Here is a 25879-nt window from a genome sequence, read left to right as displayed (position 1 = left end):
TCTTTAAAAAGTAGCGGAGTCGTTTACTAAAATTAAATTTTTTCATATAGATTCTAGATTGAGCTAATTTTTTTTAAGAAAGTGCACCGAGCTTGTACATCTTAAAATTGTAAAAATGATTTTCTTACTAATATTAGACACAAACCTATAAGATATTGTCAATTTTGATAAATTAAAAACTTAGTACTTAAAGAAAATAATAAGACACATATTATTCTATTTTCTAAATAATAAAACCATGTTTGTATACTAAAATCATCTCAATTCATTTAATTTTATCTCATCTAATTATTATAAATTTCTTAAATTTTAAAATACAATAAATAATTTAACTTTTAAAATAGAAATAATATCTGAATAATATTTTATTTAATTTTTAAATTTTCATTTTCATTTTAATTTAAAAGAGAAAAAAAATGAAGTGAGACAGAAATATCAGATCTGATATTATCATCACAATTCACGTCAACATAAAAAGTTACTTTGCCGTACTACCAATAAAAAAGCTCAACAAATTTCAATTAATTGGTACGGCCAATTTCATGAATAAGGTTGGCGTTGCAGTTTCTAGGATAGCATTAGCTCTTAGGTCCCTATCCAATTATACCACGTGGCATATCAATAGCTTACAGATAAATGTTTTTTTTCAAAACCACTTATCCAGAAAATTAGAAATATAAGATAAAAAAAAAAACCATTTTCCCATATATAAATTAAGCACAATGAAAAAAAATATATACATTCCATTAAAATCGAACTTTAAAAAAAAAAAAAAAAAAACTAGATGTGGTTTGGATATAGAAATCATCTTATCTTTTCATTATAATTTTTTTAAATTATCATATAAAATATAATAAATAATTTAATTTTTTAAAATATTAAAATAATAATAATATTAAAAAATAATATTCTAATAATATTTTATTTAATTTATTTAAAATCATCTCAACTTATTTTACTATCTAAACGAATCCTAAAACTTTTTTAATTTTTGAGTTAGATCCCATTAAATTGAGAAATAGAGATTAATTATTGTGATCCAATATTTCCAGCTTTGAAGTATATTTATCCTCGTTTTTCACAAATACGACTTTTTAAGTTGTCGAGGTTGGATTTTTTCCCGAAGCTATGGGGTTAAGCTATTATTGACATCGTTAGAGTGAGTAGAGATATTGGCCACGTTGCCTAATCTCCGAAAATGTGATATAAATCCCAAAGTATGTTCGGAAAATTCTATACATCATATCCTTCCTTCCTCACCAACCCGCAAAGAAAAATTATATTTATCATATTTTTTCAATCATCTTTTTATCATCTCTTGACCGAATATTAAATGATTAACTTGCAAGTAAAACATAACAAATAATCAATAATCATTACTCACCCTCAAAACATATCACTAACCTACTATTTTTTTTTTAATGGTAAATAACAACTTTTATTGCGAAGTGGATAATATTTATTTAATGTAAAGCATGGAGTTTTTTTTTTTTGGTCTAACATGAGTATCAAAACATGCAATTTCCTTCAATAATAGGTTGGAATCAGGTTCTTTCACTCTGAACTAAACAAAGCAAATGTGGTGGTGGGGGGTTCTGGAGGGTACCGCCACCCATAACTTCATCAAGGACTCTCCTTTATTCTACTTGTTTAGATGAAGGATCAACCAACGCTGCGCCTAAATTATCTTTATTTATTTAAATCCAATGAAAGCTCAAGAGTTGCTATGGCTAATCACATTAGAGCATTGTTTTATGCCAGCTAAAGAACCAAGTACTATAAACTCTAGGTTAGCTGAAAATACCCTTTTTTTTTGGGGGGGGGGGGGGGGGGGGGGGGGTGGGTTAGGTTTTGGGGGAGGAGGGTTGACTTAAATAACCTAAGAAACCGCCATGCAAGACCAGAATTAGATGGAGCTATCAGATATGTACATGGTCTGTCTATAAAGAATAAAGCCAACAGAGAATATGGTTCAACACCAAGTTTTCATCCATAACAAAACAGACCTATTACAATTTTTCTGACATTATGAGGACATAAAACCAAACTGCATCACTATTTATTCGAATTTCATAGCTTCAGTGTACAGGTTAAAAAGGGTTAAATATTCAGAGAGAGAGCAACCAAGATTTTATATGCTTGGCTTCTTCATAATCTCTCATTTGCGTGCCTCGCCTTTTTTCTGTTCTTTTGCTGACAAGAGTAGATAAGTTACAATCAGTCATTTTTTTGGAGGGAAAACAGGAAAAAACAAAAAGAAGCACAAGAGAACAAAACAAGAAAATCTTGGGGTATCCTATTCCTGCCCATAGTAATGCTTCCACCCTATGGAGAGAAGACAATGGGACAGAAGCATCACGAATTGTGAAGCAAGAAGAGGGCTGCTCAAAGAGTTAAGGCAGACTATAACAAGACTTTAGGACTACAAGAATTATACCGGCCTTCTCTTCTTCCCGCTTCCTAGCAGCCTCTGCTCTCTGTTGCCTTATCAGGGCTAAGCGTTCTGCAAGAACAATTTTAGTGCAACGACAACAAAAAGAAAGAAACTGGGCGTTTTAGTCAAAGGTTCGTGAAGGTGGCAAACCATATGACTAGGTGGGATTGGAGAAGAAGCAGGGTGCTAAACCAAAAATACAAAAGATAAAGAGCTTTCAATTTCAAATAAATCACCTAAATCTTTTCTTGCTTGTTCTGTTTTTCCTTGTTCTTGCAGCCTCATGTATCGCTCATGAGCTTTTTGTTTGTCTATCTCCTCTCTGTAAATAAATATAGCGAAATTGAGTAAATGAAAGCATTAACTCATTACCTAAAGCAGTTACTTTCTTGGCTAAAAATACACAAGTACTCTAATAACAAGATTAGAAACAATAAAAATACACAAGTACTCTAATAATAAGATTAGAAACAATCCTAACTATTAAAGACTGATGTCTTACACCATATGAGTTCAACACTGATGTGGTATTAAGACTTTCAAGATAATTGAATACATCCAACCAAATACAAAAGCAACAAATCTTAACCACGTGCCAAAAAGAACATGCAAGCATGCAAATACAACATTCCTGTATCAAAATTACAGAGAGCATGATTAGTATGATCACCACCCTACAAGGTGAAATGTTTCTATAGAGATGTTTAGCACAGTACTCAAAAAAATAACTTTGGGATTTCACATGATTGTGTGCAGGAGGTGCAAAATTGTGATAACCACAAGTGATATATGGAAGGTGTAACAAGCTAATTATCAAAAAATCTAGAGATCACCAGAGTCCAAAGCAAGGCATTAATTTTACAGAGTTACACATTTTTTTTTTTTTTTACTTTGAGAGTTGCACAAACTACAGGCCTGAAGATTGCATTTGAAATCTTTCCAATGCCCATTGATCGGAGCTGAAGCACTTTCAGAAGCTCTGTTCAGTTATATACCAGATTTAGCAACAACCTTAAAACCAGAGGATAAACTCGAAAAAGAAGAAAGAATAATAAGACACACTGAAGCGTAGTGAGTCTAGAGTAGAAACTAGAAAATGCAGGACTGTTTCACAAAGCAAATGGTACCCAAATGCATTTAATGTACTGTGACTCGAAGCATTTGACGAAGGAAATCAAGAACATGTATAGACTAACCTTTCACGCCTTGAGAGTTCAGTTGTTTTCTCCATCTGCAACATGGATTTATATCACCCATTGCATTAATCTAAAAACAAGATAAAGAAGCAGCAAAACAAGAAAGAAATTTGCTAAACTTACATCAACATTTCCAGCCTTCAGATTCTTCGGTTTTACTAAATTGGGATTTTCAATCTCAATGAGGCCCAGGTGCCTTTCCGCTTCTGTCATAATTTAATTAGTAGCAAGCCAGAAAGGAACGCAGACATAATCATATGAATAAAAAGGATTAAGGCACTTAAAACTAAAGCGCCATGCTGCGCCAAAGAGTACACTGACCTCAGGTTCTTCTTCTTTTTCTATCTCCTCTTCAGACTCTTCTTCTACATCCTCTTTGACTTCTTCCTAATAGTACCACAGAAATCAAGTCACAATCAATACTACTTATTTTGAACATGCAACAAAATAGAAAAAGCAAAAAGCCAATGAAGCACGAATTAACTCAAAATATCTTGTTCTTTGCTTTATTATTATTATTATTTTCTTTTTTTTTTTGTGCTCATTAACACCCAAGTACAGCCAGAAGTTCTGTTAACCATGCAAGTCATGTAAGTCAGACGCAACTAGTCCATAATCTTCAAATATGCTATAGGCACAAGTCAAAGGAGAAACAGTAGCTGTTTTAAGTCATATATTATATTTTCAAAATAGATCTTTGCGCTTTTTCTATAAGTAAGATACGAATATTATTTGTGTTTTTCCAGTATACTTAAGATGTATACAAAAGATACCTAATCAGGAAGAGGGAGTAGTGTCATAAGATCTTGAAAAGAAGAAACAGAAAAAGATACACTATTTTGAGGTTAAGCCTGAATTTCCTATTTACCCCAATATCTCAAAAACACCTTATTTCCTGATGACCTTAGACAAAGTAGCTTCCACTCATTCAATGTTAGTTCCTTATATGAAAGGCTAAGCCACAAACCCAACCCTTAAATTTCTGCTAGTGACATTGTCAAAATCTAATACAGGCCAGGTCCAACTGATGAGAGAGTCTACATGAGATGAAAATTTTGCTCTCACCGTATGCATAAGGAATATCATAGAACAAAAAAAATTGGCCCCTTCGGCAGGAAAAGGGAAAAGTTTGGGGGGACTGGGAGAGGAGTGGGACTGATATTGACATGTCACAACAACAGAGAAATTTAGTTCTTGCTGGTAGTTTTTTTCCATGGTCATTTGGAAAATAATGAAGCCAAGATGAAAATATCAGTGCACCATAACTGTAGTGTTTCAACAAGACACTTCTTGAGGGCATCAGGATTCAGATTGCTCACAAACATTAGTAATTTGTCAATCATGAGAGTAGAATGACATGAACAATGTTAGATATTAATTAAAAGAGCTACGTTACTAATATAAAATATACCCTCTTAAAAGTTCGTGGGCGGGACGAGCTTCCGGAAACTGCAACCATTAGAAGTACAAACGCAAAGCACATGGAGTCAAGAAAGTGAATAATCTCATCGAATTCTAATTTAATAAAAGTAACAGAAAACAATAGTTTATTTATTAATCTTTTGGAGAATAACTTCTAAAAAGTTGTCGAAACCAACATTCTTCAGAAAATCATTAAGTTAAAAATCACTCTCACTGGCTCACAGATACCCCTCATAAGACTGTAATTAACTCACTAACCCCAAACCACTCAAGAATAAATGGCTCGAACCATTGTTTTTTTTTTTTAATTCAATGGTGTATAGAGAGAGAGAGAGAGAGAGAGAGAGAGAGAGTACATATATAGCGAACTGATTCGGTCAAATGAACTGTGAACACTAAACGACCAACTTCCACCAACCTATTAGCAAAATTAATGAGCCTCCACAACTTTCAAGCTATAATCTTACAAGAGTAGTGCTACATACATACATTTATTTTTTTGTATTCTTTGCGTCCTCCACATGTGATTGGCCATTGTTCACAGTAGTAGAGTACGTAAGGAGTACCAAAAGTGACTGAATATAAAATTTTTGATTTTACAAATCAGTAATTTTAAAAATTTAATTGAAGAAATGACCATTGTTCATAATTCCGAATATATTATACAAAATAAAATGGCAATAGTTACGCCAAATTCGTTACGAAAAAAAAAAAACAGTTAAATTTTGGTGGATCTGATGTAATATTTGAGCAGAACTGAAACCTTATACGTACATACATGCATACGTTTTATAGGTAGACAAGCACACACGTACACACACATACAGAGAGAGAGAGGGGGAGGGGAGGAAGGGAGGGAGGGAGGGAGGGAGAAAGAGAGAGAAGAGGGTTATTGAGTTCTTCGTGTGTAGAGAAGTTGCGGTGACCAGTGGGCTTGCCCTTGAACTTTCCTCTTCCCATATTTGAAGCAGAGTCCGAAGCTTTCGGCTGCGAAATGAAAAGAGAGAGAGAGGGAGTTTGATGTAGGTTCCGGTGGACTGGATTTTGCCTTCCCGTCTCGGCTCGCGAACTTCTGCTCCTGTATTTGAAAGCTCCACTATTCATTCAATATTATTTATTTATTTATTTTGTGCACCGGCGTTTCGATTCACGTCTACGCGCCATTATTGCGAATTTCAGGCGTCGCTAAAAGTGGGGAATACTCTTTCTTTCTTGTAAGAAATAAGGAATTTTGAACCATTCCTCTTCTTCTTTACCTTTATGTACTTCACATTGGCCAACCTAACGCTTCTTCTCTTCCTCCTTCTCTTTCTTTCTTTCCTGTCTGGTTATGCTGGAATATAGTTTTTTCATTGGCCATCTATTACTATCAGCCTTTTCATATGAACAAGATTCGATTTTTATCGCACCATTCCTCACACCTCAGATGTAGCTAATACATATTCATGAGGAAGAATAAGGTAAATAAATGTAGAAATTATTTTCCAATCCCCTTTTTTTCTTTTTAATTTGAGAAAATCGCATCTATCCTGTTGGGTACATAAATTTCTCACCAGCAGACTATAATGAATGCATCTCTACTGCCAAAAAAAAAAAAAAAATCAAAACACTAACGTTTCTTCACCAATGATAATAAGATAATAGTTTTCCAACATGCAAGATTGCCACCTAAATAATGAGACTAAAGTGTATCCCCCCGGACGTGTTGGATGGAATTGGTTCTAGTAGCTAGGTATTGTATCCTCTTCGAGTTTCCTTCTCAACATCATGGACAATGTGCCGGTGGATTTGAAGTGAGCCCGATGTTAGCGATCGAGTTTCGAAACGATCGGGAACTAAGCATCAAGTATCATCAGGCAGCAATTGCTACAATGCAGTTGGAATACTGTCAATTGTAACATCTCCCTGCTTTATTTTCTTTTTCGGCTTGCGCTTCTTCTGTTTTTGTTTGAGACGCATTTGATCTTTAACACTCTTTTCCCACTTCTTTTTGTTTTTCTGATAAAGCAGCATTGCAGCACGAGCATCTTGTATCTAAACAAAAGGAGTCAATTAAATTCGCTCAATAATTTCAAAGTTTCAGCAAAGTTCTTCGCCAAGAAGCTGATGCAGTAATAATATGGGCAGGATCATAAAATTGGATTATGAAGCAAAACTGGATAATTGGCCTTCTCTCTTTTCTAAAGATGTTTAAGGCTAAAATTTTGATTGAGCTTTTTATTTTTTTATTTTTAATTTTTAGAAAGTAAAATTAAATAATTTTATTTTTTACATTACATTTTTATTTAAAAATAATTCCTATCGTTTGCCAAGTAAAATTATTAATTAAGATTTTATACTACCTTTTCAACTAATAACCGAGTTCATCTTTATTAGAAAATTCCGATTTAGAGGATTTTATCAAATCTAGTTTTACAAGACGTGCTCTAGAGTCTTAGGGGTCGTTTGGGAACACAATTGTTTTCAGGTATTCTCAGATATTCTCACATTCAACTTTTTCTTTCATTTCTCAAAACCCAATAAAACAACTTAACTCAAACTATTTTACTACTATTTACAGATATTCTAATATATTCTTACATTCTAAAAGAGTCAGAGAAGCAATTATAATCATTATTATCAATAAAATTCTATAAAAAACCTACACATTTGGGAAAAAGTGTGCCTTTGCCTCTTCAAAGGATCATACAAAAGAATTTTATGAACACTCGAAAATTAGATTTTGCTATTTATAATTTTCACATTATATATTAAACTAATAATGACGAAAGAGAAGTGTATTCTTATATGGAGAGTACTTGAAATAATTATTATGTGGGATACTTTTAAAACTAATAATGACATATATAATATCTATTTGATACTTTTGATGTTCTCTTATTGAGTTAATTGACTTTTTTAATTGGATATTTTTTTTCTTTTGAAAAAAATTCTACTTTAGACTTTTTTTTGGGGGCCTTCTTCCACTAGGGGGCCTTAGGCAATTGCCTAAGTCGCCTATGGAGGAGCCGGCCCTGTGACACTAGCTCAAGTTCCAACTAGGGAAGCCTGTGAGTCTGTGACGCTCCAAAGCCAGGGAGTCATGACATCAGTAGCATTACCCCATCAACGATATTGCATATGCATTGTCTAGCAATGAGATAAGCACACAAATTTGAATACTGACTAGCAAAATGTTAAAAAATTATCACCAGCACAAGATTAGAGAACTAACAGAGCAGTGCTCCCCATTCTGGATCTGAACACCAAGAAACTGTGCTGCAAGATGCCGGAGTGCTCTTCTGCCACCTTCCCTGATTCAATAGCCTCACAAAGTTATTAGGAGATATCACATATGGTAGGATGTGAATAACAATGCTCTCAATAGATACAAAATTGGGGAGTGGGGTGAAGTGGTACCTGAGAAAAGGCTGGTATTCTGAGGTATCCCTCAGGTCCTTCTTAGGATGACTTAATAGCAGTACCTGTCCAGGAAAGATCCAGCGGCATTAGATTTATACCACAACACAAGAAAAAATTAATCAAACAGAAAACAACAGTCAACCAAGATATCAACCTTCAGATCATTGTGCAAGGCATGTCCCACGAGAATCCTTCCTTTAATTATATCTGCCACCCTCTTCTGAACAACCCAAAAATCTTTTGCTGAAGAGAATATTATAAGCATGCATGAGGGCCTTCTTTTATTTTTTTGAGAAGTGGAAATATCAAACATTTCTAGCAATTGATATTTTTCACAACTCCTCCCATGTCAATCATCCCTTCTTGTAAAGACCAAGTAAAATAGGTATTCCCACTATGCCATTATGAGATGGCAGATCGAGTATATTTTCATTAACTTGTCAGTTTCAAACAGCCCTATCCATGATATATGAAATTGCCTCTAGAGATTGTTTAGTCTTTCTGGTTTGCTTGAACTATTTGAGTGGGGAGACACTGTAACTTGTTTAAGATGCTAAAGGAGATGAAGAAGCATGACTTTTCTCTTAAAAATTAGGATGAAGGAACTTCTTATCTGGAAAAAAAAAAAAAAGTTTTGGTCTGAGCTGTAGTGTATAATTTACCAAGAATATAGGAGGAAATTTATTATTCATCTACAACTAGCTATGGGGAAGTATAATTCTCTCCACACCGAAAAGTTCTTTTTCCAGAAAAAACAAATTCACCAGGAAGAGCCTCATCAAATGGATGGTACTCAAGTAAATAAAAGAATAAAATTAAACTTAACAATTAATATTGGAGGGCAAAATATACAGGTAATCTAGGAGTTTATAAGTGCTACAATTTTCAAAATGTTTCTGAAACTCCAAAGTAAAAAAGAGATTCAACCTTTCCTCAAATCTCGGGGTCGAATGCCACTAATTTCAGTTCGGAAGTCAACAACACGATCTACTGGGCGAACAAACTCATCATACACAACATTTCCCCATGTATTAACCTGCCATTAACTAAAAGCAATCAATAACAATAAAAGGCATAAAGGCATGACCGTAAATATGATCTCTAACTAGATAGCCTTTAGTTTTTCTACTCAAATCAGGAGTTGTAGTCTTAGTAGGCTACAGGACATTACATTCAAAGATTTTTTTTTTTTTGGATTAGTAAAAGATAGATATTATATATATGAATGAAATAGATATAGCCCTTGTACACATGAAGTAGACATAAGTGCTCCTAAACACATTCTAAAAAGGATAAATTAACGACAAGAAATCCTGAATATTGTCCCCATGCAATACAATAGTGGAAAACCAACACATTAGAGTGTGGAGAAAAAAATTCTTCAACTCGGTCATTGTACGTTCCTTATCTTCAAAGTAATGCGCATTCCTTTCCATCCAAATACACTACATAATGCACAACGGAATCATCTTCCACACTGCTAGCACTTGGTGACAGCCTTGCAACTTTGTCCAACAACCCAACAAATCCACCACCCTCATAGGCATAACCCAAGCAACATCAACCCTTTGAAAGATCTCATCCCACAACGCCCTTGATACCTCACAGTGTAATAAGAGATGGTTCACAAATTCTCCATTCTTCTTACACATGTAGCACCAATCCACCAATACACAACCTCTCTTCCTCAAATTGTCTGTGGTCAATATCTTTTCTAGAGCAGCATTCCAAACAAAAAAAACTACTTTAGAAGGCACTCGAGATCTCCAAATATTCTTCCATGGAAACGGAGTATTGTCAAGATGTGTTGTCAAGATGCTATAATACACCTTAACTGTACATATCTTGTGATTATTAGACCTCCACTTCAAGCTATCTTGCTGTGCCTTAGGAGTCTCCATGGAATATAATAAGCTGAAAAAAACTGAAACACTAGGTAATTCCTAATAATGGAAATCCCTATTAAAAAGAATATTCCACTAGTGCATACCATGAGAAAATAACCGCACATCTGCCACTGAGGCCTCCCTATTAGCTGCAATACGGTATAGAGCTGGAAAAACCCTTTCCAATGCCTGATCTCCACACCACACGTCCCGCCAAAATCTGATTTGATTACCCTCACCAACTACAAAACGAATTTGATTTGCAAAGCATGGCCACCCCTTCCTTATATACTTCCATAATCCCACACCCCCTCTCACTTCATTAGAGCACCAACCACTCAACCTAATACCATATTTAGTGTCAATAATATCCTTCCACAATGAACCCCCCTCCAAATGATATCTCCAAAGCCATTTTCCTAGTATAGCTTTATTAAAAGTTCTCAAGTTACACACACCCAATCCCCCATTCACAACTGAGCCACATACAGTCTTCCAACTCACCAGATGAAATTTTTTCTTCTCCCCCATGCCTCCCTATAAGAACGCCCTAAAGGGTTTCTCCATTATGTTCACCACCCCTACAGGCATAGGAAACAAAGATAAAAAATAAGTGGGGAGGTTAGTGAGAGCACTCTTGATAAGAGTGAGGCGGCCCCCTTTTGACAAATACACCCGTTTCCAGCCAGCCAACCTATTCTCCATCTTCTCCACCACCCCATCCCATATAGCTCTATTCTTGAAAGTAGCTCCCAACAGAAGACCCAGATATTTCATTGGGAAAGAAGACACCTTTCAATCCAGAAGGCTACTAAACTGTAGATATTAGAAACCGCACCCACATGAACCATATCAAACTTACCCAGATTCACCTTCAGCCCTAATACTGCTTCAACGCAGAGTAACAGTGCTCGTAGAGATTGGATCTGGCTTCTATTCGCTTCACAAAAAACTAACATATCATCTGCAAAAAGAAGGTGTGAGATGATAGTAGGGCCACCAGAACCATTGCCCACCTGAAAGCCAGATAAAAACCCTCCCCCAACAGCAGCCTGCACCATCCTACTTAAAGCCTCCATAACTATAATAAAAAGAAGAGGAGCTAGAGGATTTCCCTGCCTCAGACCCTGCGAACTGTAAAAAAAAAACCAGCTAATGTGCCGTTAACCAAAACTGAGAATCGGGCGGTTGAAATACAATGACGCATCTGTGAAATCCACCTATCCCCAAAACCACATCTCTCAAGCGAGTATAATAGAAATTCTCAGTTCACGTGATCATATGCTTTCTCCATATCAAGCTTGCACAGAACACCTGAACCTCCCTCCCGTAATCTGTAATCCAAACACTCATTTGCAATGAGTACTGAGTCAAGAATTTGTCTCCCACGAATAAATGTGTTCTAAGACTTAGAAATAATATGTTCCAACACCAGACTAAGCCGGCTAGCAAGAACCTTCGAGATAATCTTATAAACACTATTAACCAGGCTTATAGGTTGAAAGTCTTCAAAGAGCTTTTTAAGTCAACATATTCCAAGAATTCAAGCTTATGTGTCACGATATACTGCACATATCACCATAAGAAGAGGGTTACTTCTCATTTGCTATCCCTAATGGGTGAAGACTGCCAAAAACTTTTAAGATATCAACAAATTTGTCTCAGAAGTTCTAAAAATCCAGGCCTAGCATCATTGTCCTGCTCTCATTCAAAAACTCAAAAAGTAGATTTTCCAGCAAAAAGACCTGATCTAATTCTGCAGAACCATAGCCATCAGATCTCTCCAGATCATAAAGTGTTCACCCTGAAGCTTCTGCCAAAAACTTTGAGATAGCTTTTCCTTGTTCAAGACATCGTTCTCTTTAAATCCTTTAACTTTCCTTTTTATCATACTTTCCCATTATGAAATCTCAACAACAAAAGATTTTAAAGCAAGAGACACTGCCTGTTTCACTGTCTATAACCATCAAAGGTCCAGAAAAGCAACACTGCCTTAATACTTTCTCTTTCATATATTTCCTTGTTCCTTTGCATTTGCATCTTCAGATCTAAGAGAGTCCATTCTTTAAAGACTATATGTATATATGACATAGAAGTTAACCATGAACCCTAAATTAGAGTTCCCAAGAAAAAGAAAGTCAGCAGATGTGAAGCCAACGACTATTTTGAGGAAACATCTACAAAGGCCCAAATAGTGTCTCAGTGATAATCAAAGCAGCGTATTCATTAGGAATAATTATACAGATACAACTATTTTACAATCCATTTACAACCAGCCAGTGTGATATTACCACCAATACTAATCCTTTTGAGTTTCCCATCTCATTTGAATTTCAGATTTTACATAACTGCCTTCCATTTAAAACTCGGTTGCAAAAATAGTTGTAAGAATTTGTGACAAGTGTAGGACGTATTACTGATCTTAGAGATGGAAGTCATTTAAAGACCAAAAAGTAATAAACACAAAGAGAGAAACTAATGAATACCAGAGTAACTCGTCCAAGGGCACTTTTGTTTCCTTGACTAACACCGACCATTTCACAATCCATGGCTACCACATCTGTTACACTGAAAATCATTGAAAAAGTAAGGCATGTGTCAGTTGAAACAAGGAAAAAAGGGGGTTACAAAAAGAGTGGTTACAGACTACACTAAACTATCTCAACCCATCTCATCTCATCATTACAATTTTCAAAAATTTCTACATAAAATACAATAAACAATTCAACTTTTTCAAATCCCAAAATAATAATAATATTAAAAAAATATATTCTAATAATATTTTATTCAACTTTCAACTTTCATCTAAAACCATCTCATCTCATCTCATCTCATCTGATCTCACCATCCAAACCCCACCTAACTCAGCTTTCACATGAAGAATAAAGGAGATATCCTGATGGTGTTCAGAGTAGTGGGAAAATATTTCACGTCAATGGTACTGTGGTTTGAAGTTGCAATGTAACGTAACATAGCTATAGCATGATAAAAGAACAGATAGAAATAAATAGATCGCCAGGAGATAATAATAATAATAATAATAAGTCACAATGTCTCTTTAATCTTTATCCTAAATAAAGGAAAGCCACAACATGGAAAACAAGCTCTTGGGTACCTTAAAGAAACAATAACATATCCAAGTAATGAAAATATCCCACATTTTACTGCAATAAAATTGAGCATCAGAGTAAATAGATATAAAGAAGCACCTGATATCATCATTAATTGGAGCGAGAGGATTGATCGGAGAATCGTCCAATTCTACATTTGGCCTCTCCTTACGCTTCCCTGTGAAAAGAAGTCTTAGCAAAAGAACGTTCGAACTGAGACAGAGGAATGGTTTCTATACAATATTTATTTGTGTTTGCTTCCGAATGGAAGATTCAACTGACTCTATTTCATCGGAAGCAAGAAAGTTATTTCCACAAAACTGAATACAAACAATCCTATAGCATAAAAAAATCAACTTTGACCGAAAGTTAGCCACAAGAAAATCTCCCACTAATTTGTGTTTAGTAAAAGGAACAAAAAATACAATCCGAATATAGACCAACCAGCATTAGCAACAAGAAGCAAAAATAAGATAAAAATCATAAATAAGTAAACCACAGCTCGATTCCGAATTTAATAAAAGCTTGAATATTCAAAAAAAAAAAAAAAAAAAAACCAACCCAGAAAAGCAAAGCAAAGCAGTATATGAGGTGTTAACAAATATATTACCCAGAATGGTTTTCGGGTTTTCGGTTTGTGAGCCTTTTGAGGGTCTTTGAGGTTTTGAGTCATGGCTTTTCAGCTTCTGCACAACAAAAACATAAATTTTGATCTGAGAAAAGATATTGGTTTATATGCAGAGAGAGAGAGAGAGAGGTACTTGTTGAAGTTGAGCCCAGTTGGGATTGAGGTGTAGCCGCTTATTCTTCAGCTGGCTTCCCATATCCTACTAGTACTACTTCTATGGGGTTTCTTTACTTTCTCCTAGACCGAGAGGCGGTGGACAAATAACGTTGTGGCTGCGAGTCTGAGACTGCAGCCTTGGAGAAACGCCGTCGCTTTTGTATCTGGTCCGCCTCGATTGAGAGAAACGGGTTGTATCAGGAAAAGTGAAGAGACCCACCCGATCCACATAATTTTTACAGATGGGCTGCATCAGAAAGGCCGGCCCAAACCATAAAATAGAACACAAAAAGAATTAATACCAACGGTCTTATTTACGTCCCACGAAACCTGAACTTTGGTGGGAAAGGCTTCGTATTGGTTGTAGACTGTAGTATAATATAAACTAATCACCATGTTCTTAACTTCTTGGAGGACAATTCCAATAGTGTGGCGTCCCAGCCATTAGCTTCCATCTCCGACGCAAGAACGAACGGGCGATCAGCTTTCTCGGCTCCCTCCTTCTCTGGCATTGGTTGGGTGAAGGTGAAGGAAGTTTTTCAAATTGACTGGTAAACTTTTTCCTTCTGGGTAATCAAGAATTTGGTAGAAACGGTATAAATATTTCTTGTTTTCTTTGTTCGTCATGGATTTGTTGAAGTGTATTCGTCTGAAAAGTCGTCATGGGATATGTGGATTGTATATAGAGGTCAAAGTAAAGGATAAGAATGATCAGTTCTATAACTCAAGTAATTACTCGTGGAGAGAAAAAGCTTATTTGGATGGATGGATTTAGATACTGTAGTAGGATCTTATGCCACTGTAGACCGATGTGCTGTAGAACTCCCTTCTCTCTCTCTCTCTCTCTCTGCTTCTGATTTTTCTCCCCCTCTGAGGTTTTCAGCAAGAAAAAGAACAAAATTTCATCTTGTTAAAGATTGTAAAGGACAAAGAATTTGGTATAAACCGTATGAAGACTTCTTCTATCTTGGTTTTTTTAAAGATCTGTTAAAGTTTATTCATCTGAAAACTCGCCATGGGATTTGTAGATTGTAGAGGTCAAAGGGATATGTAGGATCAGTTTGAAAGCTCATGATAACGTAGTAAATACTGTGGAGAAGAGAAGATTTGATTGGATATAAAGAGAGCAGGTTCTTTATGGATGCTTCTCTTGTTGATTTGGAGGAGATCGTTCAGAAGTAGATGTTTGCGGATTTAGATATTATAGCAGGATCTTTATGCCATTTCAGGCTGAACTCTCTCTCTCTACGCTTCTGGTTTTTCTTTCTTCCTTCCCGGGGTTTTTTAACAAGAAAAAGAACAAAAGTACATCTTTTAATCCCAATGTTTGGGAAATAAGGAATTCCTTGTACGAAGTAGTACATCTTTCAACAAGAAAGCTTTACACAGGAAGCTAGAAAATCCATGGGGAAACTGGAAACATAGACCCTTTTTTATAAGATTGTGTTCCTGTAAATAAATAACAGCGCATGAAATTTTTGTTCTTATTTACCAATAATTTTTGTTATTGTTATATTATGGTTCCTAATTCCGATGACCTGAATGATTTTTGTCAGTATTGTGGAATGAAAGCTGGTACTCAACATGGGGCGAGGAACTATTCCATGTACTAATCAGATGACTGGTTTTGAGTCGGGTCTACATGGCCAGAACACAGGTAATGAAAACGTTGCACAACCTAATATCCAACCTGCGGTATCAGCTTCGGAGAACACAGCCAATGTTGGCGTCCAATATGTAGCAGAGCAGTACCGGGACGACGAAATTCAGAATCTTCGTAATCCTGGTACAGGCGGTGCACCTCCAACCAGATTTTATCATTCTGACACGATATCCTCACTTGGGGCTGCTTCACAAAGGCATGCGGCCTCCAGTCAATTGCCATCTTCCAGCAATTATGGATTCACTGGAGTTTCTGCAGATGAACATGGAAGGAACGACAGTCACTCTTTGGATAATACCCGGAGTCTATGCGAGATAAGATATTCTGAACGAATTTCTGGGACTATCCAACATAGTAACTCATCTTCAGGCTCTAGTTCTTCAGCTGCCCCCTCGAATACAAGGCATCCTGATGCTGATAGAGTTGCTGTGATGGATTCTGCATCTTTTGCGCTGCCTCAATATTACAGAGAACTCGGTGATCCATCAATCATGGAAGGACTCTCGAGTAACTTGAGATACAGATCAGGCGCTACTGGAATGAGTCATCTTATGGTGAATGAACATAATCATTTGATTCCAGGAAATTATATGGTTCTGCATTTTCGACCAGCTAGTACTCTCCGACCGGACCGGCAGTTGAGCAGTAATTCTGGCCACGAAGGTACTTCAGCCACGAACCAGATTCCTGCAACACCTTATATTAATGGTAAGTCATTGATTCCTTATCATATTTTCCATTTTAGAAATACTTTAGCCACAAAATAATTACATAAAAGTAATCTCATGATGTAGTTTAACATAGTTGTCAGATTGTAAAGTTACTTTTACTGTAAAGCAGATCTGACGGATCACATGAAATCATGTAAGTTTGTGAGATTACTTTTGTTTAATCTTTTTGTGGTTGTTGCACTCCTCCCTTCCTTTTAGAGCTCTATTTTACCAATGGCATATATTTTATGTCGAGAAACTCAAATCACTCAACGGTCTGCAACAAGTTATCTGGCTTACACGATGGAATTAGCAAACAGTTTTTGAAGTTGTTTTGTGGATATTGTCGTGTTCTGTATCTTTGATTGTGAAAGCATTTCCGCCGCTTTCATATAGATAACATGCTGCTTATTCTCATGAGCATGGTTGTTTCTATTTAAAGCCACTCTTACAGCGTTTGTTTTCTTTATCATAATCTTCACAGGCAGCAATTCCATTGAAGGTTCTATGGGGACTTGGAGTTTGCAGGGTGTACAAAGATATCATCACACAGCTAGCAGTAGAGGTACCCTTGGTTTCCTCAACAGGCAGCGCCCCGATCATCTGAGCCCACAAATGCAAGAATTGAGAGGCCAAAATACTAACTCTCACCTGGATAGTTTCCGTCATATTCATCCTTCAATCAACAATGGGCGCCACGATTATCATTATTATTATCCTTTGATCCCACAAATGCGAGGAGTGAGAGACCAAAATATTTCCTCTCACCAGTATAGTTCCCGTCATCTTCATCCTTCCACCAACAATTGGCACCACGATCATCACCATATGATCCCACAAATGCAAGGAGTGAGAGGCCAAAATACTTACTCTCACCAGCAAGTAGCTGCAGCTTCAAATAGAGTTGCTACGAATTCTTCAGGAAGCACTCTAAGGCCTGCTCGGAACAATTTGGAGATGGTTCTCAGGCATCGCGGATCTATTCTGCCAACTAGGCCTCAGATATACTGTCCTCATAGAAGGGAAATCCCGCCTGAGACAACTCTTAGACATAGCAGCCGACCACCCACGATAGTTCTGCTAGCTGATGTAATATTTTATCTTATATTTCATCGTCTTTCTATCTTCTCTCTTTGGAATGAAGTATTTTGCAAGTTTGTTAAACAGTCCGAGTTAATGTGTAGGAAACTGTTATACTTGATTTGCTAGTGCTGCCACAATTATATCAATTGATGAACTTGACCGACTCTAGCGATGAGGTATGGTTGAATGTAGTGCAAATGCCATTGGTAAAGCTAAAATTATTTTATGTGGTTTTCTATGACAATAAATTAAATGGACAGTCACTGAAAATCAGCTACATGGGCAAGTGGGTAGCATTGATCTAGAAACATTGACATTATATATTATATATATGTATAGACATATATTAAAAAAGACCTTGCTCTCTATGATTTTGAATTTAACAAATTTTGCAGACATCTATAAAAGCTTTGTCTTGAAATTCTTATTTTCTACAGGAGTTGTTTGCATTGATGGAAGAGGACTCCGATGAAGAGGACGAGTTGTCGGAGGAAACTATCACTGGGCAGTTGAGGACAAGAACTAATGTATCATCTGCTCCTATTATCAATCCGGGGGAGACTGCTTCTGTGCATCAGGAAGCCGAATCTTGCATTATATGCCAGGTATGCTTTGAAACAGAGTTTAGAGATGGCGAAGTTTGAATTGTATCTGGCTCATATTTCTGTAATAATTTATCCCGGAATTATCAAGTCCAACTCAAATATATCAGGATATTGTATTAATTTCTCTGATTTTGTAGCATGAATACAAGGATCAAGAGCAGATTGGAACCCTTGATTGTGGGCACGAGTATCATGCGCATTGCTTAAAGAAGTGGTTGCTCGTGAGGAATGTCTGCCCAATGTGCAAATCTACAGCACTCTGAACACACGAAGGAATGAGTTATAAATGTTAAAAATGGGGAGATGGTTTGAAAGATTTTCACTGTAAAGCTAGCTGCCTCATCAAGTTGAGATCCTGTTTCATATGTTAGCATGGAGGAGTAACAGTTGCATGTCCGACTCATTTATATGCTGGTTTCTGGAAAATGGCCCAGTGGTTCCCGTCTTGACAACAGCTGTAGAGACTTTTTGTCCAATTATGACTTGGATCGGAATGAAATTCATTACTTTTTTTGTTCATTAAACTAATTTATATAGGGCACGTGACTATGCAAGAAGCAAAATTGCCAAAAAATCAAATATATCCCCCCCTCTTTTCCTCTTGTAAAAAACTGACTACACCATTACGCATAAAAAGACGAAACCAGCCCGTCATCTTCATTGTCATCCAGCAATAAAAACAACTAAATCATTTATCAGATGCAAAATTGAATTTGCCTCTGAGGTCTTTCAATTCTAAAACAACCAAGTACAAGAAAAACTTCATAAAAGTTGAGAATTTAAACAATATACCAGTGGAAAAGACGGTCAACATTTCTATGGATGTAAAGCGTTAAAACTGACCTCAGACATGCTCAAGCACTATCGGAACAGTGAAAAGTTTGGTCGGAAGATCCCTGAGTTGCGGATGGAAACCTCAGATTTCAAGCGCAGCAAGATAGGTTTAGACTCCCTGATCTATATCACTATCTATAATTAGGCAGAACAGCAACTAACTTTCTTAACAGCAGAAACATCATCCTTGGTTCCAACATTTATGGTTTGTCCTTTAGGCAAGGCTGTAGGATCATCTCCAATATCAAGTGCTTTCCGGCTCACTACTCGATATGTTTGGGTTAGAACTTGGGTGAATGCATTCTCCACATTCAAAGACTCCAGGGCAGATGTCTCCATAAAGAAGGTGCGCTCTCTCTCGGCAAAAGCTGTAGCATCCTCTGCGGATACAGCACGTAAGTGGCGCAGATCTGCCTTGTTACCCACAAGCATTATCACGATATTGGAATCTGTGTGATCCCGTAACTCCTTCAACCATCTCTCAACATTCTCAAATGTCAAATGGCGGGTGACATCATTGACAAGCAATGCACCCACAGCTCCTCGGTAGTAAGCACTAGTAATTGCACGGTACCTATGTGGTAAAGAACATAATTAAGTAAATCAAACTATAATTTCAGGACTTCACATTACGACTGAGAAGATCACGTGAGAGCAGAAGTGTCAGAAAAGAAGATGACCCTTTTCTGCCTTGAACAATAAGAGTAACAGGATTTAGCATGCCTACAGTAAGCCACATATACAATAGAGAGAGCTGCATAATATCCTTCTCTTCCAGTTTGAAATCTGACTCAAATTGAAATTCATTTTCTATTTCCTTTATCTATTTGTTCAATATCGGTGCGGTAAAAGCTGGAGAACTGAATAATTATGAACATTATTAGAAGGGCCCTTCTACTCTTGTTAGGTTTCATTACTCAATCAATATCCTACCGCCTGAAAGATGGCTTTTTCCCAACACATATTTCAAAAAAATGAAGCCCTCGGCTAAATCAAGCCAAGTACTTGTGCTAGGTCCATTAACTTGGAAATGTTGCTTCCCAGATCTCTCATAACCTCGAGAACAAACTAAAAGAAGTAAATAATAAATTAAAAAAATAACCCGAGATTCAGATACCTTAACTTTACCCGCATTTTATCAACAACCAAAGAACAAAAACATTTTAACTTCATGAACAGATGTCAATTGATATTAACGAAGACAATTTCCCAAGAACACGATTTTATTTCTATCCCTACATTTCCGGCAAACTCAAATACCAAGACTCGTTTACCTCAACCACCTTCAGACCCTTCTAAGATCCGGGACAGAAGAATCCCAGATTGTACAGCTTGTAACAAGTCTGTTAGTTTCTCTAGTTTAGACTCATTCAAAATAGTTGTTCCTTAGAATTAGGATTTCAAACAAATGTTTGTTATCCCGTATGCATATTTAAATGCTGCAAATGTACATGAAAGGCACTCTCGATTTCCATATTCTGATATGGTATCAGAGCCACCACGAGTAATATAAGCCGATCCAAATTTTTTTTTTTTTTCTTTTTCTGCTCTTCAGCACTCATGGCTTCCGAATCTGACCCTGCAACCATTCTCAACACCAATGAGCCACACCAAACTCTTATCAGCATCAACGTTGCTGCTCAAGCCCCTCTCAAACTCACCTCTTCCAATTACCTCTCCTGGAAACTGCAGTTCCAAACACTCTTCATTGGCTATGACCTTCTTGGCTATATTGATGGCTCCAAACCATGTCCGCCAGCCACCTTAACCCAATCCAATACAACCAGACCCAATCCAAGTTACATTCTATGGACCAGACAGGACCAGCTAATTCTCAACGCTGTCATTGGCTCCATCTCACCCACCATTATTCCATTCATGGACAATTCTAGCCAACACCTATGCTAAGCCTTCTCATGGCCGCATCAAACAAATCAAAAACCAAATAAAAAACACCACCAAAGGCAGCCTTAGCATCACTGAATTCATGCAAACCATCAAAACTCAAGTAGATGATCTTGCTCTTCTTGGAGCCTCAATTGATGAAGAGGAAATCACAGACAAAATCCTAGATGGTCTCGGGGATGAATACAAAGAATTAGTCCGTGCTGTCCAAGCAAGAGATACCTCTATCACCTTTGAATAACTTCATGAAAAACTCCTCAACTTTGAAGCCTCTCTTCAAACAATCCCACCCGAGCCACACCATTTTCCAGCTACTGCAAATCCCACATACCGAACCAATAATAAACTTCGGCGTCCTTCTCCACCACAAGGCACTATCGCCCCCAACTGGCACCCATCCTTCAACTCAACCAACCGCCCACCTGCTGCAAACAATACAGGACCTCCTTCATCACAGGGCCCACGTCCTCCTCCCAGACCATACCTTGGTTACTGCCAAATCTGCAGAATTCAGGGTCACACTGCCAAAAAGTGCCCTTCATTTCGTCTCATACCAGTTCAAAATTCTCCTATGTCCAGCTATTCTCAACAAGGACCACCATGGCAACCACAAGCTCATCTTGCCACCAACACCACCACCATGCCATCCTGGCTTTTGGACAGCGGTGCCTCACACCATGTTACATCTTATCTGAGCAACCTCTCTCTGCATGCTCCATACATTGGAACTGATGATATCATGATCGAAGATGGCTCCAATCTTCCCATCACCCACACTGGTTCAACCTCTCTCAAAACTTCTCACAATACCTTTACATTAAACAATGTTCTCTGTGTTCCTTCTATGAAAAAGAACCTAATCTCTATATCACAATTTTGTCATTCTAACAATGTTTCTATAGAGTTCTTACCATCCACTTTTCTTGTGAAGGACCTTCGAACAAGGGCAATACTGCTGAAAGGACAAACTAAAGATGGTGTCTATGAGTGGCCAACCTCCTCCCCTTTGATTGCCTTCTCCACAATAAAGACCACTTCCTTCAACTGGCATCATAGATTAGGACATCCTGCTTTTCCAATTCTCAAGCATATTGTATTGAGCAATCATTTAGGATTTTCTTCCTCTTTGTCTCCTGATTTCTCATGTAATGCTTGCCTTTGCAATAAAAGCCACAAGTTGTCGTTCTCCAACTCTACAATTGTCTTTACTAAACCTCTTGAAATCATATTTTCAGATGTCTGGACCTTTCCAATTTTCTCCCATAATGGCTTTAAATATTATGTCATCTTTATTGATCACTTCACTAAATACATTTGGTTTTACCCACTCAAACACAAATCTGATGTCAAAGAAGTCTTTCAAAAGTTCAAAGCCATCGTAGAAAAACACTTCAATTTACCCATCAAAACCCTCTACTCTGACAATGGTGGTGAATACATCTCCCTAGCTCACTTTCTTTCCACCAATGGTAGCTCTCATCTCACCACTCCACCCCATACACCTGAACACAATGGTTATTCTGAACGAAGGCACCTTCACATAGTCGAAACATGTCTTGCTCTCCTCACTCATGCTTCTTTACCCCTCCCCTACTGGACATATGCTTTTGCCACAGCAGTCTATCTCATCAATAGAATGCCCACTCCTACTCTAAATCTGTCCTCACCCTACCACAAGATATTTCTAACAGCACCAAATTACTCGAAATTAAGGGTCTTTGGCTGCTTATGCTACCCTTGGCTCAGACCTTACACATCACACAAACTTGAATCACGGTCCAAGCCATGTGTTTTCCTTGGGTATTCTCTCACTCAAAGTGCATACTACTGCCTTGACTCTTCAACATCGAAGATCTATGTCTCTAGACATGTCAAATTTGTTGAATCTCAGTTTCCTTACTCCTCACTACCTCGTTTGTCCTCTACTACTCCTCCCAACATCATCGCCACTTGGATTCCTGCACCAATTAAAGTTATCTCATCCTCTTCCCCGCAGCCACTCACTATATCATCTGAAGTCAACGTACCTCAGCAACCTCAAAGTCCAACTACCTCACCCCCTCCAGTACATAATCCATCCACCAACACAACCCAAACCACCCATTCCCTCTCAACTTCCTTGACATCCTCCACCAATATAACCCCACCACTACCTATTTCCACGACATCTCCTCCTAACCTACCCAAAACTAATCCCCTTCCAACTCACTCAATGACAACCCGAGCCAAAAACAACATTCATAAACCAATAACCAAAATGAACCTTCACACCCAACTCTCAAAATCCAATGACCTTGAACCAACAATAGTGACTAAAGCCCTTCTAGATCCAAACTGGCGTGCAACCATGTCTGATGAGTGTGATGCCTTAGTTAAAAATGGAACATGGAAATTGTTCCACCTGATTCTACACAAAATATAGTTGGGTGCAAATGGATTTTCCGAATTAAACGTAACTCTGATGGCTCTATTGACAGGTTCAAAGCACGTTTGGTCGCAAAAGGATTTCATCAAAGACCAGGACTTGATTATCTGGACACTTTCAGTCCTGTTGTCAAACCAACCACAATTCGTGTTGTCCTCAGCCTTGCTGTCTCCAGGGGTTGGTCCCTACGCCAACTTGATGTCAACAACGCCTTTCTCCAAGGACACCTCTCCGAGAATGTCTACATGCAACAACCTCCAGGTTTTGTTGATCAAGATTATCCATCTTATGTCTGCAAACTTCGTAAGGCAATCTATGGCCTCAAACAAGCGCCCAGAGCATGGTATCATGAACTATGCACTTTCTTTCTTCACTCGGGCTTCAAGAATTCTCATGCAGATACCTCACTATTTGTTCTCACCATTGCTAAACATATATCTATATACTTGTCTATGTGGATGACTTAATAATCATAGGTGACAACACTAAGATGATCGACTCATTTGTTGATGTTCTTGCTCATCGGTTTTCAATTAAAGATCTTGGACAGCTATCTTATTTCTTGGGTGTGGAGGTAGTCCCAAATCAGCAAGGTATTTTATTATCTCAAAGGTGTTATATTCTGGATATTTTATCTCGAACGCATATGACTGATGCCCAACCAGTGCTCACTCCCATTCCCACTAGCCCACCACTGACGTTAAAATCGGGATCACCTCTCTCTGATCCTACAGAGTACAAAACAGTAGTTGGCAGCCTTCAGTATCTCTTGATTACAAGACCAGATCTTGCGTTTGCGGTTAACAAGCTCTCTCAGTACATGCACAGCCCAACAACCGAACATTGGAGCTTTGTTAAACGTCTATTACGCTATCTATGTGGCACCATTAATGAAGGCATTCAAATACACCACCAGTCACCATTAAATCTACATGCCTTTTCAGATCATCTTCATCGTAATTCCACACTCAACTTACACGCCTATTCAGACGCAGATTGGGCAGGTGACAGGGATGATTTTTCATCCACCAGTGCTTATATCATTTATCTTGGTCGCAATCCAGTCTCCTAGAGTTCTAAGAAGCAGAAAATGGTTGCAAGATCTTCCACAGAAGCTGAATACAGGTCTGTAGCTAATGCAGCTGCTGAGATCAACTGGTCAACTGGCTTTGTTATCTCCTAACTGACCTTGGTATTCAACTACCTAGCTGTCCCGTTCTATACTGTGACAATGTTGGTGCTACCCAACTCTGCTCCAACCCTGTATTTCATTCCAGAATGAAACATATTGCCATCGATTTTCACTTCATTAGGGATCAAGTACGAAATGGCATCCTTCGGGTTGCTCATGTTTCCTTAGCAGATCAACTTGCTGATGCACTCACCAAACCTCTTCACCGTGCTCGCTTTCTTGATCTTAAATCCAAGATTGGACTTCTATCTCGAGCTCCATCTTGAGGGGGCATATCATGAGTCATAGGATTGCAACTGATTGTAACAGCCTCTGAGTTTATCTACTTTTTGAATTTCAGAACAGTTGTACAGCTTGTAACAAGTCTGTTAGTTTCTCTAGTTTAGACTCATTCAAAATAGTTGTTCCTTAGAATTAGGATTTCAAACAAATGTTTGTTATCCTGTATGTATATTTAAATGCTGCAAATGTAAATGAAAGGCACTCTCGATTTCCATATTCTGATACATACCCCAACTGTAACCGAAAATAACATTCTCAACAAACAGTACGCCAAAGTCAAATTCAAAACCACAATTCCGTCTCTTTCCCACGTTTTTCCCACAATAATAATAATAATAATAATAAGAAACTAATAAGAAAAAGAGGATAAAGAGAACACAAATTCTAAAGAAATAATGAAAATAAAATGAGAGAGAACCTTTCTTGGCCAGCGGTGTCCCAAATCTGGGCCTTAACGATCTTGTCGTCGACACGGACGCTGCGGGTGGCGAATTCGACGCCGATAGTGGACTTGGAATCGAGGTTGAACTCGTTGCGAGTGAAACGAGACAAGAGGTTGGATTTTCCCACGCCAGAGTCCCCTATCAATACCACCTTGAACAGGTAGTCGTAGTCGTCCTCCGCTCTGTACGCCGCCATTACTTCTCTATTCCTATTCCGTTCCGATCTTATTCTCGGATGATCAAGACGCAAACGTCCTCTCCGACATCAATGGAACTACTTTTCTACGTAACGTCAGAGAGAGAGAGAGAGCGAGAGAACCAAATTTCAGGGAGGTGGCCAACGACTACATGCACTGTCGCTTTCTTTCTTTCGTTCGTTCGTTGTTCCTTAGTTTGAGTTTGGGCTTCGATATGTCACGTTTGTGAAGTGGACTAGCCTGCTTTATGTTCTGGGCTCAGCTTGCAGGCCTAATTAAAAATAATAATAATTTATATTTATATTT

At 37.6% G+C, this 25879-nt stretch overlaps 4 protein-coding genes and 1 pseudogene across 5 annotated transcripts; 2 read left to right on the top strand and 3 right to left on the bottom strand.

The window, feature by feature from the left end:
* Window positions 1-1968: 1968 nt before the first annotated feature.
* Window positions 1969-6472, bottom strand: LOC121237364 (annotated as a pseudogene).
* Window positions 6473-6529: 57 nt separating this feature from the next.
* LOC121237362 (RNA exonuclease 4) lies at window positions 6530-14400 on the bottom strand. Of its 2 annotated transcripts, none has more exons than XM_041134069.1 (9): window positions 14212-14398; window positions 14061-14136; window positions 13550-13628; window positions 12827-12908; window positions 9382-9490; window positions 8609-8697; window positions 8452-8516; window positions 8267-8345; window positions 6530-7086 (listed from the first exon to the last, which is right to left on the bottom strand). In XM_041134069.1, exons 1-9 carry the CDS (start codon window positions 14272-14274, stop codon window positions 6919-6921), a joined length of 810 nt encoding a protein of 269 aa, XP_040990003.1. In that variant the 5' UTR covers window positions 14275-14398; the 3' UTR covers window positions 6530-6918. The 2 variants fall into 2 exon arrangements, with proteins under 2 accessions (XP_040990003.1, XP_040990004.1); XM_041134070.1 differs by having other exon boundaries at window positions 6978-7086; window positions 8244-8345; window positions 14212-14400.
* Window positions 14401-15818: 1418 nt separating this feature from the next.
* Window positions 15819-18109, top strand: LOC121236688. The gene is made up of 4 exons (XM_041133119.1): window positions 15819-16605; window positions 17092-17696; window positions 17792-17866; window positions 18086-18109. The coding sequence occupies exons 1-4, from the start codon at window positions 15819-15821 to the stop codon at window positions 18107-18109; spliced, it is 1491 nt and encodes a 496-aa protein (XP_040989053.1).
* Window positions 17983-18814, top strand: LOC121237365 (probable E3 ubiquitin-protein ligase ZFP1). The gene is made up of 2 exons (XM_041134072.1): window positions 17983-18295; window positions 18433-18814. Exons 1-2 carry the CDS (start codon window positions 18143-18145, stop codon window positions 18556-18558), a joined length of 279 nt encoding a protein of 92 aa, XP_040990006.1. The 5' UTR covers window positions 17983-18142; the 3' UTR covers window positions 18559-18814.
* A 27-nt stretch (window positions 18815-18841) lies between these two features.
* Window positions 18842-25831, bottom strand: LOC121237363 (ras-related protein RABA1f). The gene is made up of 2 exons (XM_041134071.1): window positions 25352-25831; window positions 18842-19703 (listed from the first exon to the last, which is right to left on the bottom strand). Exons 1-2 carry the CDS (start codon window positions 25570-25572, stop codon window positions 19271-19273), a joined length of 654 nt encoding a protein of 217 aa, XP_040990005.1. The 5' UTR covers window positions 25573-25831; the 3' UTR covers window positions 18842-19270.
* Window positions 25832-25879: the final 48 nt, after the last annotated feature.

The sequence above is a fragment of the Juglans microcarpa x Juglans regia genome, chromosome 6S, assembly GCF_004785595.1.
Source record: "Juglans microcarpa x Juglans regia isolate MS1-56 chromosome 6S, Jm3101_v1.0, whole genome shotgun sequence".
Lineage (NCBI taxonomy): Eukaryota > Viridiplantae > Streptophyta > Magnoliopsida > Fagales > Juglandaceae > Juglans > Juglans microcarpa x Juglans regia.
This window is presented reverse-complemented; position numbering and strand designations above follow the sequence as displayed.

What these genes read in the sequence shown, in the direction of transcription:
- LOC121237362 (XM_041134069.1), bottom strand. Translation starts at nt 14,274, where the DNA reads ATGGGAAGCCAGCTGAAGAATAAGCGGCTACACCTCAATCCCAACTGG. An exon ending in CCAATTAATGATGATATCAG is followed by an intron (nt 12,909 to 13,549) that starts GTGCTTCTTTAT and finishes AATGATTTTCAG; the next exon opens with TGTAACAGATGTGGTAGCCA. An exon ending in CCCTTGGACGAGTTACTCTG is followed by an intron (nt 9,491 to 12,826) that starts GTATTCATTAGT and finishes AGTTAATGGCAG; the next exon opens with GTTAATACATGGGGAAATGT.
- LOC121236688 (XM_041133119.1), top strand. Translation starts at nt 15,819, where the DNA reads ATGGGGCGAGGAACTATTCCATGTACTAATCAGATGACTGGTTTTGAG. An exon ending in TGCAACACCTTATATTAATG is followed by an intron (nt 16,606 to 17,091) that starts GTAAGTCATTGA and finishes TAATCTTCACAG; the next exon opens with GCAGCAATTCCATTGAAGGT. An exon ending in TGACCGACTCTAGCGATGAG is followed by an intron (nt 17,867 to 18,085) that starts GTATGGTTGAAT and finishes CAAATTTTGCAG; the next exon opens with ACATCTATAAAAGCTTTGTC.
- LOC121237365 (XM_041134072.1), top strand. Translation starts at nt 18,143, where the DNA reads ATGGAAGAGGACTCCGATGAAGAGGACGAGTTGTCGGAGGAAACTATC. An exon ending in AATCTTGCATTATATGCCAG is followed by an intron (nt 18,296 to 18,432) that starts GTATGCTTTGAA and finishes CTGATTTTGTAG; the next exon opens with CATGAATACAAGGATCAAGA.
- LOC121237363 (XM_041134071.1), bottom strand. Translation starts at nt 25,572, where the DNA reads ATGGCGGCGTACAGAGCGGAGGACGACTACGACTACCTGTTCAAGGTG. An exon ending in GACACCGCTGGCCAAGAAAG is followed by an intron (nt 19,704 to 25,351) that starts GTTCTCTCTCAT and finishes TTTACCACATAG; the next exon opens with GTACCGTGCAATTACTAGTG.